General features: G+C 43.9%; 1 protein-coding gene across 2 annotated transcripts in view; it reads left to right on the forward strand.

Moving 5' to 3' along the window:
- The window catches only part of SLIT3 (slit guidance ligand 3), a 524,200-nt gene that overhangs the window by 38,580 nt on the left and 468,691 nt on the right, over nt 1-16,929 (forward strand). The window contains exons 3-4 of one of the 2 annotated variants that reach the window (XM_039701675.1): nt 1,200-1,275; nt 12,809-13,051. In XM_039701675.1, coding sequence (XP_039557609.1) covers nt 12,867-13,051 — 185 coding nt within the window. In that variant the 5' untranslated portion in view covers nt 1,200-1,275; nt 12,809-12,866. Of the gene's footprint in view, nt 1-1,199; nt 1,276-12,377; nt 13,052-16,929 lie in introns of those variants that run through there. The other variant, XM_039701676.1, reaches the window with a different exon arrangement.

Genomic DNA, 16,929 nt, shown 5'->3' on the forward strand with positions numbered 1-16,929 from the left:
GACTTTATGTGTAATAAACTTCAGCAGGAAGAACAAATCTTTTCCTGGTGTATAATCACAGAACTTAAGGACTGAGGAAGAAAAATCCCTACAGTTCTAATATGTACTTATTTTGATGAGTGATTTCAGAAGTTTATTTTACACAGTTAAAGATCTCTTTCCACAAAGATTTTTGAGGCAGCAGTAAGATGATTGAACAGTGCTTTTAAATATTGAATTTAGTCTTTGTAGTGTTGCCCAGGCTTAAGGGCAGGATTCTTCCTGTTCCTTCTTTCTTTGGGAGATGATGGTCGGATGGTACAAAGAAAACTGAGTCTGTGGTACCTCCTGAGCTTAGCCATGGTCTCTTTTGCACTTGCTGTTTAGATGATTGCTCTTTAATATTTGTACATACTGAACATACTGCTGAGCTTTCATTTCTGAGTTTTCCATGTTCTCTTTTTATCTTGACAAATGGTCTGTGCAGTTGGAGCATAATGAACTACTTGGTATTTAGTCCTGCAACAGCATAGAAAGCAGAGAAGTTTCTTTCAGAGGTGAAAATTCCAGCTCTGATTGCATTGAATTCAGTCTTGCTCATGTCTTGGAGCTCAGCAGCATCTCCAGATGGCTGTCCTGAGCCTACTGGAAGGATTGCAGGTTGGTTCAGAGCTGCAGACAATTCACTGTGGTTCCCTGTTACACTGTGGGTCATCATTTCCAGTAACTTCTCTCTCTGGGTTGCAGTGAATGTGAAAATTCCAGATGCTACAACACCTAAACCCTGTTCTGGAGGTCAAATAAAAATAATTCCCAAGTGCACCATGATGGAAAGCTGAGGGAAAGTGATGCTCAGGTGTGGAAGAATGGCTTTGTGGCAGCAGAGTGTGGTGTCAGCACGGCTAACTTAATGAAACTTTATTTCAGATACAGTGCTTTTAGTTCATGTTTGGAGGGCTGAATGTACACAGGAAGCCCTTTGCTCTGGGTGTTCTCATTACCTGTTCCTCACTCTGTAACTTTGGTACAGAAATAGTTTGCTTTTTTTGAGAGATTTAATATTTTCTAAGGAAAAAAAAAAAAAGTAGAGCAGGGCATTATAACCAGCATACATCTCCCTAAAATGTTACTAAATATGCCTTTCATTTGAGCTTTCAGAAACCTCTTTCTCTTTTCAGTCCAGTCTCCAATAATGCTTTTTTCATCACATCAAATCACAGGAACAGAGGATGGAACAAGGCATTGGCACCAGCCCAGAATTCAGGAGCAGCTTGTTCTAGTCAGGCACTAACCAAGGTCAGCAAGTGAGAACTGAGCTCCTGCCTTCCTGGGCTTTAAACACCCAGCTTAGGGAGCAGGGCTGGTGTTGGAACCCTGCATGCTGAAAATTTTCAACTTTCTGTGCTGAAAGGCACAGACACTCAGGAGAACACTGCATGTGACCCGGGGCTGTGGAGAAGGTTTCCAAAATTGATTAAAGCACTTGGATTTACGGGTGTGTCATTGGTTAGAAGTGTGATCTCACAGGGTGAAAAAACTTAGATTTGGGATTTTAGTATATGGTGATGTATGGGAGCCAAGATGGGGAATTTTGGGTGTGGGTTAGTTGTCTTTTATGCACCTTCTTCTTCCTTCTTCATGAATCTGGGTGGTTTTCTCTAATTGGGTGAAGGATGTCCACATTGCAGTGATCATAATTGGATTAAAAGCATAAATAATATAGATGTCAGCTGTTTATTGGGTAATTGGGACTTAAATAGCCTTGAAGAGACACCATTTTAGCTCACTTTCTCGACTTGTTAGAGAGAGCTCACATCTCATAAGTTTGTAATAGATAAGGATAATAAACTTCAGAGTGAGGCTTCAAAAACAGTGTCTCCTGAGTTTTATCCATCCTGAACTTGGAGCAAGAAAGGGCTTGAAATTCCAACAGGGTGGCAGTGACAGCAGGGGTGACGCAGCTGCAGGAGCAGATTGACCAAGAATTTGGTGACTGTGAGGGCACAGAGATGCTCTGGCTTTGCTGGGAATGTCTTTCTGAAATGTCAGCAAAATAAGGAACAGCAGTGAGGATCAAGGTGAGCACCTGGAGGGAAACCTTGCAGTCTAACTTGGCTGAGTGCTGTCTCAAAATACAGCAAGTACAAAGGCAAACTTCCTGTTGTCTTTATGTGGGCATGGTAAATTTGATATCACTAAAAGGTGATGTTATTAAATCCTGATGCCAGGCCCTGCAGAAGGGTTTGGGATAGCAATGGCTCAAGCTGGCTGGCCTGAAAGCTGCATTGAGAGAGAGCTACTGCCACAAACCCACCAGACTGGATGGGGATTTGAATGTGTCTAGCCTCAAGTGTAATTTTGAATTCAGGATGTATTTTGTACCAACTTTAGGAGTTGATGTTAGCTGAACACTGGAAAGTGACATGAGAGAGTAGTGCAGCTAATGTTGAGTTTGAATAATGGAAGTTAATGCCATAACATGGAACCAGCCAGAGCTGTTGGCCTTTTACTCTTGGGCAGCAGTAATTTATGTCCTGAGGAAGAGACTCAAGGTGTCAGTAAGCAGTGACATAATAACTGTAGTCAAAATGTTTGACTATACTCCCACTGGATATGTTGTTCTGATTAAAAAAAAAAATCTCAAATCAAACCCAACACCCTTTTCTGTTCCAGGAGTTGGCCTTTGCCCCTGCATATTTATTCTGCCTAATTACACTGGAAAGATTTCCAATTCAAAATGATGGATCAAAAAAACCAAACTTGTTTGTGTGAAATGGAGAAGAGAACAGTTTAGACTTCCAATTGAAACTTCAAAGCCTTTGTTTGACATTTTCTAAATCTGTCTCCTGGCTGTTTTAGGTTCTAAAAATGCTACTTCAATAATTAGATTGCCAGAAAAATTCCCACTAACCACATAAATTTGCACTTGATGCACTTGAACCTGTTCCAGGTCGCCTGTTTACAAAAGACAAATTCTGTCCTATTTCTGGAATTACTGCTTACATTTTGGCACAAGAAAGCAGTTGTATGACAATAAAATGGTGGGGAAATGTTCATCCTAGATTCAAATTGATCAAGAGTGACCAGAAATCCAGGCTTCCTACAGCAATTACTTTCCACTTTGTTAGTTTATTGTAATGTCCAGTAACAAAATAACTCTGCTGTTTCCTTTTTGTGGTCGTATATTTTGGATTTAGGTCCCTCAGATCTTCAACTGCTTAATTGTTTAGTCACTTTCTTGGTTACTGTCTCCTGTTCCATCTACTTCAGGAGAGTTAAATACCAAGCCCAAGTGGCCCAGCTGGTATTTTGTGCTCACCAGCTGGTGCAGAATGAAGGCAAAGCTGCCACAGCACAAACAGCCCCGACCTGGGAGCTGTGTCCCACCCCAGCCTGCCTTGAGACTCCAGACAATTTTAGTAAGGAGGGTAACATCAAAGTGGATCTTTATTGGACGGCCTTCAGGGACAGTTATGGAAATATGTCCATAAAAGCCTTCAAATGAAGATCCACTTTTCTATTCTCTCCTTGCTAAAATTATATCAAGTTTCATTTCTACATTAGGAAAAAGGCAAAAGGCTCAGTGCTGAGCTGTGCTCCCTGAAACACAGAACTGTTGGGGGTGGTGTGGGAGACAGGGGCAGTGCGTCCTGCAGAGCAGGACCAAAATTCCTCTGGCCAAGCTAAAATGAGAAAGAAGAGGCATTAAAAAATCAGATTAATGATGCAAGTGAAAATAATAATTGGAAGTTGTAAATAATTATGTTTAACAGTAGTTATGGAGGGAAAAGGCTTTTGCCAGATATTCAGCTGTTGTATTGAAACTTGAAATATGTTTTCTGCACAGCATCTTGGAAAAGAATTCCATCTGTGATGTGAATTTTGATTTTCTCCATGCTTAAGGGTATATGATTGTATATGACAGACATTAAAGAAGGTACAAGTTCCAGTAAAAGACATTTTAAAGAAAGGGAATAATAAAGTTAAATATTTTAGACTATTCAGAATGAAATAGTAATCTACAACAGCATTAGAATAATTTGGGTGGTATAGAGTGGGTTTCTAAGGCATAAAACCTCAAGCTTAGAAACCATTCTGGCTATGAAGCCAGGGTTTAGAGTCTCTATAGGGGAAATTGGCATTTTGACATTCAGAGACCTTTCTCAAGAAGTAAAAGGTTAATAGCATAAGGCTTTTTCTTTTGTAAATTGTATTCTCTGTGAAGAGGGTTGTTGAGGGTGAATCATAAAATGCTTCAGTACTTCTTGAAGAGAAAATGATAGAAAAGCAATTAGGTTATGGAATCCTGAGAGTTCACATATAAAATTACATAATTTCAGGATTTTTCTCCTATTTCTTCCACAGTGACAGTGAATGATGTGATAAAATTAAACTGTGTTTGAAATCAGGCCTACTGCTTGCCACCAGCAAGACAGCAAGAGAAGCTTTATTTTCCAATTCTGTTCTTTTGTTTCCATATTCTGTACATTTATTAAAGGAAGCATAGTTGCCCTTTTAATCCCAATGTTCCTAAACAATTTCCCTTGAGAAACGAAAATCATGATCACAAGGAAGTTTTATTTCAAGGCCAAACACATTATTTGCTGATCTTTTTAACAAGGAACGTTAGCATTTAAGGCTTTCATTTGTACTTTAAACATGTTTAAACTCTCTAAATACTTCAAAAGTCTGAGCAGATCAGTCTTTTTGTTCCTGAAAGGGGAAACAAGATTGGAAGTAAAGCTTTGGAGTCTTTTGTGCCCATCAACCTCATTAAACCAACAGCATCTGGTTTCCAATTAGGAGCCACATTGAATACAGACCGCTCTCATTCCAATGGGTTTTACCAATTTTCTATAGCAAGTGCAAGACTGAGCTTGAAGTCTTCAATTCCAATGCCTTAGAATAACCATTATGGAGTTTATTTCCAAGTATTGCCTTGGAATAAATTAGGAATTGCCTTGGAATAAATTGAGGAAGGCTGTGCAGCCCAGACCAGCCAAATCCTTTCTGCTCCGTGCAGTGTGGCTGGCCACAGTTTTGTCCTGATGGTTTTGGTTTCATTGGGAAATTTCTTGTCCTTTTTTCCCCCTGGGGGTTGGGGATGTGGAATTAGCAAGCCCAAACATGCAGAAATCTACAAAATGAATTAACTAGATATGCAAATCTTCTGAAGTGGAAAATTCCATAAAATGCTCTCAGATCCTTCATTCTTTGGTGTTCCACGCCTTGCCTACGACATGCAGAGCAGATATTGAAGAGCACTGTTAAAAATACTGTTCTACAGCCTTCAGATCAATGTACATACATATGTAAGCACTTACAGGGAAAAGTTGGGATTTTTTTACAGTACTTTGCTTCCAATTACCATATCCATTAAAGACATCCATAAGGGAAAAAAAATTTTCTACTGTCAAAGACCACAAAATGTTCACATTAATAAAACATTGCATATTTACAAAATACTTTTAGTTCTTTATATTTAATGTAGACTTTAACTTAGACAGAAAAAATAATTCTTGAAACATGCTTTGAAAAGCTCAGACTGCTCTATAACCTGGTGTGTATTATAAATCTTTACAAACTACTAAATGGGGGCCAGAAGGCTGACTTGCCAAGGTCATAGCCCCTAAGTAACACAAAAACAAAATCCAGGTTTTCTGGTTCCTGCTTTAAGCACTAGATATTTCCTCTCTGTGCTCAGAAGAATTTTTAATGTGAGTGTGTTGGCAAAATGGGGATTTAGCTGCCTTAGCTTTGCACTCAACATATTTTTTAACTTCTGACGTTATTGAACTTTTTGAGTCCATGGTAGGAAACCACTCTGTTGTGAGTAGGTGAAGACCTACACTCCTGTTGCCAGCACATGCTAAATGATATTTTAACTTCTCTTGCTGCATCTTTTGAAGCAAACATTCTAGGAAGGCACTTATGCTCCAAAACCAGACAGTTCTGCTCGACACATTGGTCATGAGAAGCATCCAGGGTGAGGTAATGGAACATTTCACACTGTGGCAGTGGCACTGCTCTAAGTGCAAGTGCTAATAACATTCAATCACAATGCACATGTGATTTATTACAGCTTTGAATGCTTTATTTTCTCCAAAGATGCCAAAACTTGCAGCTTAGTTTTGTCCTCCCAGACAATGCAAGGTAATAAACACTTTTTCCATGTGAAAAGTCCTTATTTAGGGTAAATCCTGCCCCATCTTTCTCATTTGGGTTCCAAACAGGGAAAGTAGTCAAATATTTAAAACTTTAAGTATTTAGGTTATAAAGCTGATAGTCTCTATCCAAAGTTTGGAGTTGTTAGCTCTTGTCCAAGAGAAGTGTCCACTTCTGGGCCAGCAGCTCTGAAGACTTCAGCATTTAACACACTTCAGTGATGGAGCAAGAAGCCTGTACTCAAATTTCTAGCCATGATTTGTGCCCCTCTAACTGTTTGGGGGTTTTAACAACTGCTGGTGTAGACAGCCATGAATAATGAATTATTGCCTTGAATAATGAACTATGTCTTGAATTAGAAAAAAAACAAGCAAAACATCAGCACAAACCCTAAATGTCCTCTGATGCAGAATCTCTGAAAATTGCTTAGTGACAATTTCTAGCTGAGAAGAATAAACTGAATCTAAAACACTCCTTCATGGGGTAGTGAAGGTCATGGGTTGTACACTTTGACTCCTTGATCTGTCCTGTAACCATTGCCAAGCCTGCTATGTTCTGTATCCAAAGTAACACCCTCAAACCTGAAAGGATGCCATGCTGTGACCTCCTGGCCCTTTTATATGTTTTGTAAGTATTGAAATTATTTAGATTTTCCAACTAATTTGGTACTTCCTTGAAGGATTATTATACTCTGTAAATAGAACAAAATGTCTCAAGTATTGCCTGCTACATGCAAGCCATGTTCTTATGGATTGCAGATTTAAGAAGAAAATTCTCATTTATTAGGAGGCTTTTCTGTGGTAAAAGCATATAATAGAAGGCTTTGCTTCCTGTCTTTTTCTTCTTTTGGACATTCATTTACTTAAATGCTGAGTATGAAGCAGAAAAAGCTGTAGCAAGTTGTGTGTGCATGAGACAGGTAACTCAATAGTTAATGCTCTAGAGTTGATGGAATACATGGCAGGGTGAGCAGCAGAGGGGATATAATGTGGAAGGCTTGTTTCTGATATGGGGTACAAATCTAATACAGAAAAACCTAATTTAATTTACTAAGCTTTTAGTGGAACTACTTTCTGTTTACTTCATAAGCTGTAATTTAAAATTCTTTAACACATTTAAAACATTTTCAGCAGCTGTGAAGGTGCATGATCCCATCTCTGTGTTGGCTTTCTGCTACTTCCTACTGAAGCAATAGCAGATTAGAAACTATAATAAGGAGCAATACTATCCATTATTAGAATTAAACTGACAGAATAAACGAATTCCAAATTTCAAGGACAATTGCAATTCAGTCTCTGAATCTAAGCAAGGGAGAAAATAGACGGTTTAAGTTTCATTCATGATCTCTTACATAATTACTGTGCATGAGAGTTCTGTTTTAAGTGGAAGAAATCCCATTTAAATTCTTTGTTGCTTAAAGTTACCACACTTTTTGCGTCCTACGTGGTGAATCCCAGGTGTGGCAGGGGACAAGTGGCAGAACCCTTCTGGCATCTTCTCCCAGTGGGAGTGGATTTTTGACTAAAGATGTACAGGTTGCTGATAATTTAACCTGTTTGAAGGGCATATGAAGCTTCTTTCCTTGGCTGGACTTTGCAATCCCTTTGCTATTTCAGAGGAAGCAGTAACCTTCAGTGGTATCTTGGATCTGATGACTGCTTTGATTTCATAGTATTTTAAGAGCTTATTTCAATACACACAGTATTAAAAAACGGAGGCACAGGTGCGAACATTGTTTGCTTAGCCCAACTCGCCCTTAACAAAGAAAACAAGTGTCTGTTGTCTCGGCTGGCGAGGAGCAGGGCTCGGCAGGGCTCGGGGACAGCGGCGCGGCCGCGAGAGGGCAGCGCGACCCCGCGGCAGCCGCGCCCGGCTCGGCCCGGGCGGCAGCGGGCAGCCCGCACCGCGCCCGGGACAGCCCGGCTCCGCTTCCCGGCTGGACGGCGGGCCCGGGGCTTTGCTTCGTGGCCTTTTTAGGCAATGCGCTCGGAGGCTTTAACCCGCTGTATGTCGCTGCTGCCCCGGTGCTTGCATCGCGGGCTTTAAAATCGCGGGCGGGGTTTGAAACGCGCACATCAGCCTGTGATGTGTCTGATGTGCTTGAGAGCTCCTCGTTGGGCTGTTCAGAGAGCCTTGTGACTTATGGTAAGATTCAAGGCTTGATTCCTTTGAAGTCATCAAAATTAGTAATTTCCTCTCCACCCTCCTGGCTGCTGCTGCTGGAAGCTCTGCTCTGCTGTGCAGGTACTCCTGCAGCACTGATGCTCTTGTGCTCTTCAACCAGAGAGCCACAAGCTTGGATTCCTTTAACGGGTCTTACTTGTTGCCCATAAACTTTGAGATTTCAGGACTTCATCCAGCTGACCGGTTCCCATCAGGCCTCTAGACAACTGACTATTGTGCATGCTAAAAAATGAGCATTTGGGAGCCATCAGCTGTCCTGCACATGTGCAGGCCACATGCACAGCACCAGTGCAGCGAGCCCTGTGCTCTCAGACAAGCCACACTTGCTGCTCAGCGTGTGCCTGTGCACAACTGCCCAGGAAGTCCCCAACAAGGGACACGGTGACGTTATGCATGACACACCATGTAATTTATCTTGAAATTAACTGTAAACACTTGTGCTTGCGTGTTTCGCGAAGAATGTGTTGGAAGCTCGAAATTGTCGAGATTTCTATTTTAGTTTTTCTTTATTTTTTTTTTTTTCTCCCCCCCTTACCTCTCCCCAAGCAGCTGCTGTGATGGTTCTGTCTGGTTCTGCCCACCCTGCTCCCAGAGCACAGCTTTCCTAGGCTGGTATGGAGGGTGCTATTCCAAGGCAATGTTGATCGTGGATTCTCAAGAGAAGGCAGCTAGAGAAGTGCTTAGGTGGCAGCACTGCTTGAATGTAGATATACTCTGAACATCTGCTTAGTAAATGTCATCCCATGCTATGGGGAAAAAACAAAGCTATTTTTTCCTTACTTGAAAACAAATATTTATGTATTAGTCAATTTTCAAAGATGTTCTAAGTAGTGAACTACTAATTTACTAAGAGAAACTATATTTCTTTGTAGTATATTTCTTATTGCAGAAGCAGCAGGCAAGATTTAAATCCCTGCTGAGCAGACAGCACACCTTTGATAGTAATCTTGTTTGTAAGGGGTTTTACATATATGGAAATGTTGGTAGTGTCTAATAGTCGAGGAAATAGTACAGATAAAAGCTGTCCAGCTTTAAGATGGCTCCTAAAAATAACTTGCCTAAATTTGTATTTATATTAGGAAAAAACACTTTATTTATTCAAATTATCCAATAATTTGTAGCTTTGTACAGTTTTGTGTTAAACTTGCTGTGCTGACCTCTGCCAATGGCCTAGAAAGAGAATGAAGAGTGACTTGTTTGCCAGCCTGTGGCAATTGCTGTGAGCCAGGAGCTATGAGATGTGTGTGAAGGAAAACCAACAGAGTTAACACCCTGCTCCACTGTGGTGTGTCCTGAGATTGTGGCCATCTCCCTTTAAGAGCTGTTTTAACTGGAATGCAGGAGAATGTGCCTCTTAGCTTTTATAAAAATTAAATATGTTTCAAGGATAGGCTCGGCTTTTGGCTCATCTGTTTTTCTGCCATTTAATCAGGTTCACTTGTCTTTCAGGGAAATTTTATTGTGAGGGATTACCACTGAAGCATGGAATATGTCAACTGCTTTGGATGACAGTGTTGAAGAGGCTTTTGTTTTTTGCTATGATGTCTGCATTACCTATAATCTTATTTACTGAGCATCCAACTGCTTCTGTGCCCCCATCCTGAGGTGAGGGGTGTGTGCCTCTCCTTAGAGCTATCTTCAGGGCTGGGCAGATGATTGCTGGTGAACTAGAACAGGAAAAGAGCCTTTCCTTGGAATTGTGTTGCCTGGCTGCCAAGGGAAGTCAGGTTCCAAGGAAAGTATTTTCAGTGTCAGAATGAGCTAAGGGCGTACCCCATCAGTCTGTGCAGAGGAGACTTCAGAGCTTTGCGAGTACTTTGTCTTCCTAAGCAGTGCAATTTCTGTCCTGCCTGGTCTGAACCAGCTGTTCCTTGTTCAAGAGCTGATCTCTTGTAGGCTCACACTTGACAGAGCGTGCTGGCCTCAGAATAGATAGTGCTGAGTGTCGGTGACATGCCTGGAGCTGGCTGTGCCTTGGCCTCTGGAGAGGGAAAAGGAGAGGGAACGGCTCAGACCCCCCATTTATCACTGCTGCTTTGGGCACTGAGGCTGGACAGGGCTCTGGGGCTTTGCCACTTACTTCTGCTCACGCTGCTGGTCAAAGTCATTCCCCTCTGCCTTTTGATCAGGGATAGGAAAGGTTAATTTGGGAATCCAGGCAGGATGAAGCCTTCCCAAGCTTTTCGTCTTGGGATGGATGAGTGTGTTTTCTAATCTTTTCTGAAAAAGCATAAAGCTCAAGGGGTGACAGCCGAATCCCTCTGGGCATTTTCCAACCTCCTGTCACTTGCCACTGAGCTCCAGGGCTGGATACTGCTATACAGGGGCCACTGCACTGAGCTTTGGGTTCTCTCATAAGGGGTTGAATCTCAAGGCTTGATTAAGGTGGTTTCTATAAACAAATACAAATTTTCATGCAAATAATTCACTTTTATATGAGAAAAACAATTTTCTTGCTCTTTCAGACAAAGACCAGGAGAGTTGAAGGTTAACTTGTGGTCTTGCTTGTGCTCTTTGACAAATTTGCCTTCACAGGGAAACACTTGAGTGCCAAATCTCTGCTCATTACAGAAGGCAGCAGACAAGTAGCTGCTTTGCTGGCTGTGAAGGGGGACACTTGACTGGTTTGGGCAAAAACAGCTATCCAGGAGGGCAGAAATGGCTCAGGTAATTCCAAACTTCAGTAATCAAAACATGAAGAAAATGCTGCCAGAAATGAACAGGTTATTTGGGATCTGCTACTGCAAACTGGAAGGCCACATCCATAGCTTGTGATGAACTACTAGCTAGTAGCCCTTCACTTAAATACTAAATGTTTGTAGAAAAAGGTTGAGAGCATGTTTTGGACACATCTGAGAACCTGAATCCTAATGTAACTTAGCCATGCCAAATCTTTGGAGAGTTGTGAGGCTTTTGTGGTAATGCTGGCCATGATCCTTATTGAAAACTTCCTTACCACAGGATCAGAGCCTAGACTCCATAGTCATGGACCACAAGTTTGTGATGCAGATAAAGAACAGAATATCTGTGTTCCCAAGTAAGTTAGTCATAAACCTGTCTTTTGAACTATTTTTAAGTCTGTGAAATAAGAAACAAGGTTTATTGAAACAGGCAGATGTTCCTGATGTGCATCCACCAGCTTTATTTTGGGCCAGCAGGTCACTGTGTGTATGGTGTGCTACAGGGCAACCCTACCTGCTGAGGAGCCAAGACTAACCTTAAAAAAAAAAGCCCTTTGGCAGGACTGGCCACTTTCCCAGTGCTCTAGGGCTTTTGGGGGTGTGCTGCCTTCTTTGGCCCTCTTTAGGTAAAATATAGGAGCCTTAAATTAGAACAGAATGACCACGCACACGGACCCTGCTTTTGTTTTATTAAGCACATTTTTCCCAAGTTTCAACTTTCGGCGCTGAACTTCAGCGCCCGAAGCCCAGCAGTGACCCCGGCGGAGTCCCGGGACGGGAGGCGCTGGGGCGGGACGGTGCCGGTGCGCGGGGAGCACAGCCCCGGTGTCCCCGTGTCCCCGGAGGTGTGCGGGGAGCACAGCCCGGGTGTCCCCGGAGGTGCGCGGGGAGCACAGCCCGGGTGTCCCCGTGTCCCCGGCCGAGCAGCCGCCGCCAGGGGGTACTCGGGGAGAGCGAACGCGGGCAACAAAAGGCGGCGCAGCCTCCCCGGCCGCAGGGGCAGCGCGGAGCCGCTGCGCGCCCGTTCCCGTGCTCCAGCCCGCACCTTCCTTCCCGAAACCCGAACCGGGCCGGGGGGGGGGCTCGCCCCGCTCCGGGAGCCGCGTCCCCCCGCCGCGGCGCCGGGCGGGAAAGGGAAGAAGGGGCTGCGAGGCGCCGCCGCGTCCCCTCCGCACTGTCCCCGGGCCGCCCGCTCCGCGCTGCCCCGGTCCTCGTCCCTGTCCCGGTCCCCATCCCGGTCCCCGCGGGTCTCGAACTCGCGGCGCTGCGGGCCGGCCCGGGCGGGCGGTGACGTCAGGCGCGGCGGCCAATGGCGCGGCGGGGGGGGCGCGCCCCGCTCCATCCCCGCTCGGCAGCGCTGCTCCGGCACGGCTCCCGCACAGCCCCGCACGGCCCGCGGCGGGGCGGGCCCGCGGCCGAGGGGTCGCTGCGCAGCCCCGGCCGTCCCCTCCGCGGGTTACCTGCCCGGCCCAGGTGGGGCGGTGCAGAGCGGAGGAGGCTGTTTTGGAGGTTGCCGCCGCTCCCGATGGATGTTTTGTGTGTGTTTGCCTCCGCTCCCGGGTTCTCTTTCATCTGAGGACGCATCTGGCTCGAGCTCTGTTAAACTATCTGCCTTCTGGTACCGTTCGTAGATAACAGAAAGAAACCTGAGCCCGAAAGGCAATTCCCCACCTTCTTCCACCTAACGTGACCTTCTCGGGCGCCTTTGAAGCTTTGCTGGTGCTCCGGCGATGATGGCAGTGGTGGGTTCCCTTGGGCTGTACTAAGAGCCTCTTGTTTTCTTTTCCCTTTTTTCTTAGAGGCATTTCATCTTTAAGGGCCGGCTGTTCTCGCTCACTTTTATACCCACCGAGAACCATGTTGTGTGGTGGGAGAAGCGCGTTTCTGTGCCTCGGAACGATCCTGAGCTTTTGGAGCTCCGTGAGTTGGATGCCTGTTGGAGGATGCCCGCATAAGTGTACGTGTATTGCTTCCAACGTGGATTGTCACGGACTGGGACTCAAAACTGTGCCGAGGGATATTCCCAGGAATGCGGAGAGACTGTAAGTAAAAAAATAACCCCAAACCGTTACGGGCTTCTCGAGCACTTGTAGGAACACCTGGGACGAGTTTCCCAGCACCTGCCTATCAGTGCCGAGCGCTCGGTAACAGGAGTTTCAGCAATCCAGCACGGATTAATGTTTTCGGGAGGGAAGGGGAGGAGCTTTTCGGGACTTGCGGCGCTCCTGCCGCTGTTCCTTTGTACGGGCGATCGGTTTCAGAGTTTCACGGTAACTTTCAGCTGCCTCCCGATCGGGTTTTGCAGTGACTTGCTTGAAATGGAGTTCGGAGCTGTACCTGGAGTGCTCCCGGCTGTAATCACTGTCAGTGCAAACAGCAATTTAATATGCAATTAGAAACCTGGATGTTTTCACCTGGCGGCTGGTAGCAGTTTCTCCTTACTTTCTCAGCGTGGTGATTTCATCACCATGGAAAACCGACTGCTTCCATAAACTAATTCAAACGGAGAAGTCACATTAAACAGCCTCTAATTTCTGTTTTCAACTGCTGCGGGGAAGCTGGGTATTCAATTTCTAATCTGCCTCAGGGTTTATGATAGCAACGTAACGCTGTGGGGAGCACGGAGAATAATGAATGTGTTCCTAGCAAATCCCCCGTATTGGAAGTTCTCGGGAGTTTTTTAGCTGACTGTTTCTACTTGCTCACCGAGTTCCTAGGGAGAAAGCTGAAAGCAAAGTTGAGTTTTCTGATAGAGTTCTGGCACTCGCTCGGTGCAGGGGACGGCGTCTCTGACGTGCCTTAATGCAGAGCAGATGGCACAGCTCGGAGTGCCCGGTGCGAGACAGGGACACGGCCGGGGGATGTTAGAGAGAGATGGCCAGGGAGGGAATGTTAGAGAGAGATGGCCAGGGAGGGAATGTTAGAGGGACACGGCCGGGGGAGAATGTTAGAGGGACAGGGCCAGGGGGGATTTTAGAGGGACACGGCCGGGGGTGGGTGTTAAAAGGGACGTTCCAGGGGTGACGTTCATTCCAGAGGGTGATGTTAAAGGGACACGTTCATTCCAGGGGGGATGTTAGAGGGACACGTCCAGGGAAGGATGTTAAAGGGACACGTTCATTCCAGGGAGCAATGTTAAAGGGACGCGATCATTCCAGGGGGAATGTTAGAGGGACACGTTCATTCCAGGGGGATGTTAAAAGCTCACGTTCATTCCAAGGGGGATGTTAGAGGGACACGTCCAGGGAAGGATGTTAAAGGGACACGTTCATTCCAGGGGGGATGTAAGAGGGACACGTCCAGGGAAGGATGTTAAAGGGACACGTTCATTCCAGGAAGCAATGTTAAAGGGACGCGATCATTCAAGGGGGATGTTAGAGGGACACGTTCATTCCATGGGGAATGTTAAAGGCTCGCATTCATTCCATGGGGAATGTTGAACAGCCCCGGCCGGGCTCCGCAGCGCTCCGGGGTGACCCCAGGAGAGCGCACCCGGCTGTGCCTCCTGGGGGTTGGCCCCTGACTTAAAATGTTTTTGAACTTGTAAGCAAATGCTGTAGATTGTATGGCCTGACTTCCTGTTTTATTTCCTTCTGGGTCATAGACTTGGGGAAACTTCAAATTCTCAGGCAGTTTTTCCTCCGAGGAAGAAAGCTGGATGAGGTTACTAAGCAAACAAAGTTTGTGTGCAAAGAGCACTCCTAAAGGCTAAGTTCTGTCCCAGAATGAAATTTTATAGAATGCTTGGCTGTTTCTAAATGCATTTTATAGCGCTGAGAGCTCTTAAATGATAGCAATATGCAGCTTTCTTACTACACTATTCTACAACCTTTAATGTTTTGTGGCCATATCAGCCCTCCTTTTAACCTCAGCTGTGTGAGCAATAGCTTTCATATGTCAGTGCTATAGAAACCTTAACTTCTGTGTCTGAAACTGTGTACTCTGAAATTGGTGGGTACCAACCTTTTCAGAAAACCCCCAAATCTGGAACAACAAACACCACAACAAGCCAGTACCAGGGGAGCATGCCAAGAATGTGTGATAACATGGGTGGTTTGTGTGCTTCACTGGTGAGGCGTGTGAATGGTTTAAAGAGTTAAAGGCTAGAATTAAACTTTTAAATTGCAGGTTCAAGTGATTCACAAGCACAAGGTTAGTTGGCCACCTGAGAACCATTTCATAAATGGTAATTTGTTGTAGCTGGAGTTTCAGGGGGGCTGAATTCGTGTTGTTACTGGGTTTCACTGGCGAGAACGAACATCACAGAGATGTGAACTTTCCTTTCTGCTGCAGGAGGCTGAGCCAGAAGAAGGCTGTTTGCTTTGGCTGGTTAAGTGTTAAAAAGAATGAAGGAGAGCATAATGACTGTCTTGGTCTTGTTCTTTCTTGGTGTTATTTACAGATTTAAATTTTAGATTACTGGCTTGGAAAAGAACAATAGTAGCGATTTCACAATATTCAGTTTGAACATTTAACCTCAGAGATACCACCACTGATAAATGTGAAATGTAGCTGTGTTGGATGGTTTGTTTGGGGTTTTTTAACATATATAAATAGTGTATTGTTGGATCATTCAGTGGCTGAAACCTTGTGGAAATAGGATACAAAAGGTCATGTGGTAACACTTTAATCTGTATTTTAAATATTGTTTTCAGTTTTCACTTCTGTCAGTCCATTGTGAGCCTTTCACTGTTTTTGTAGCGTTCACCAACATCTTCATTACAACTGATTTAAAGCTTGTATCGGTTTCTTCAAATCTAGATTTCTACTAATTGCACCAGCTTGGGCTTTCTGATGTAAGCAGTAGAGAGAAGACGACTCTATTCCTTGGAGTGTAAATTCTGCTCGTAGGTGAAACATCAGCCAGCCACAGGATATATCAGAGTATCTCATTCTGCCCTGTGGTCCACAGCAACCTGTAACTATTTATGACATAACAGTGGGTTGATGTGTAATCTTCTTACTAGAATGTTTAGCATGTAAATAAGACCAAATTGATCATATCTGAAATCACAAAAATATTTTTAATCTTGGAGACATGTTTATATGTTGGGGAAAATAATTTTAACAAGTTTCTTGTTGGCCACACACGAAGTGCCTTTTTAAACTGTTGTGCTCTGGAAAGGTATTTATTTCTCTCTGCATTCTCCTGAGCTAAAAATTCCACATACCTGTTCAAGTCGGAAACTTTTTGCTTTAATTAGTAAAAGATCTAATAGCACCACTTAAAATATTTTGCCACCAAGCTTTTAGAGTTATGTTTGGACAAATGTTACAGATTGTTTGGGCTAATGGAGCCAAGTTAAATATTATTCAAATTTGTGTTAATATGAAACCCAGGAAAACTGAAAATATAACATTAAGGAAACAATGGGAAATATCTTTAGGGGGAAAAGAATTTCTTATTGAGAAATTCTATTAAATGAACTAGCTTTGATTACTGATTTTTCCTGAGAAATGAGATGCATGCTTATTTATTTTTTTTTTCCCTGAACACTTTGAAGGTCTGTAGGTTTATACCTGTGATTTCTGCCTGGAAGGAAATCCACAGATTAACCAGTGATCACAGAAACAGAGCTATAAAACAACCCCATACTTCTATTTTTAATTTTTACACAGGCTGATCTTTAATAGTAACTTTGCAAATATAGCAAGTAGTGCTAGGTTTGTGCTCCAGTTTTTACCTTGTGATTACATTCTATGATAGGCTTCTAATTGTGTGGTTGACATGGCAGCTTTGGCTCACCTCTCATAAAGAGCTAAAAAGAGGTGAAAATTGTCCTGCTGCACAACGAAATTACTCAGTCTGGAGAAAATAAGTGGTGAAGCAAATCCTTGTCACTTCCAGGAGTGACCTCCAATTATGCTTGTTGTGGAGAAGGAATGCTCAGGATAGCCATCATATTCCATATTTACAGTA

The sequence above is a fragment of the Passer montanus genome, unplaced genomic scaffold (genome assembly GCF_014805655.1).
Source record: "Passer montanus isolate IOZ18808 unplaced genomic scaffold, ASM1480565v1 scaffold15, whole genome shotgun sequence".
Lineage (NCBI taxonomy): Eukaryota > Metazoa > Chordata > Aves > Passeriformes > Passeridae > Passer > Passer montanus.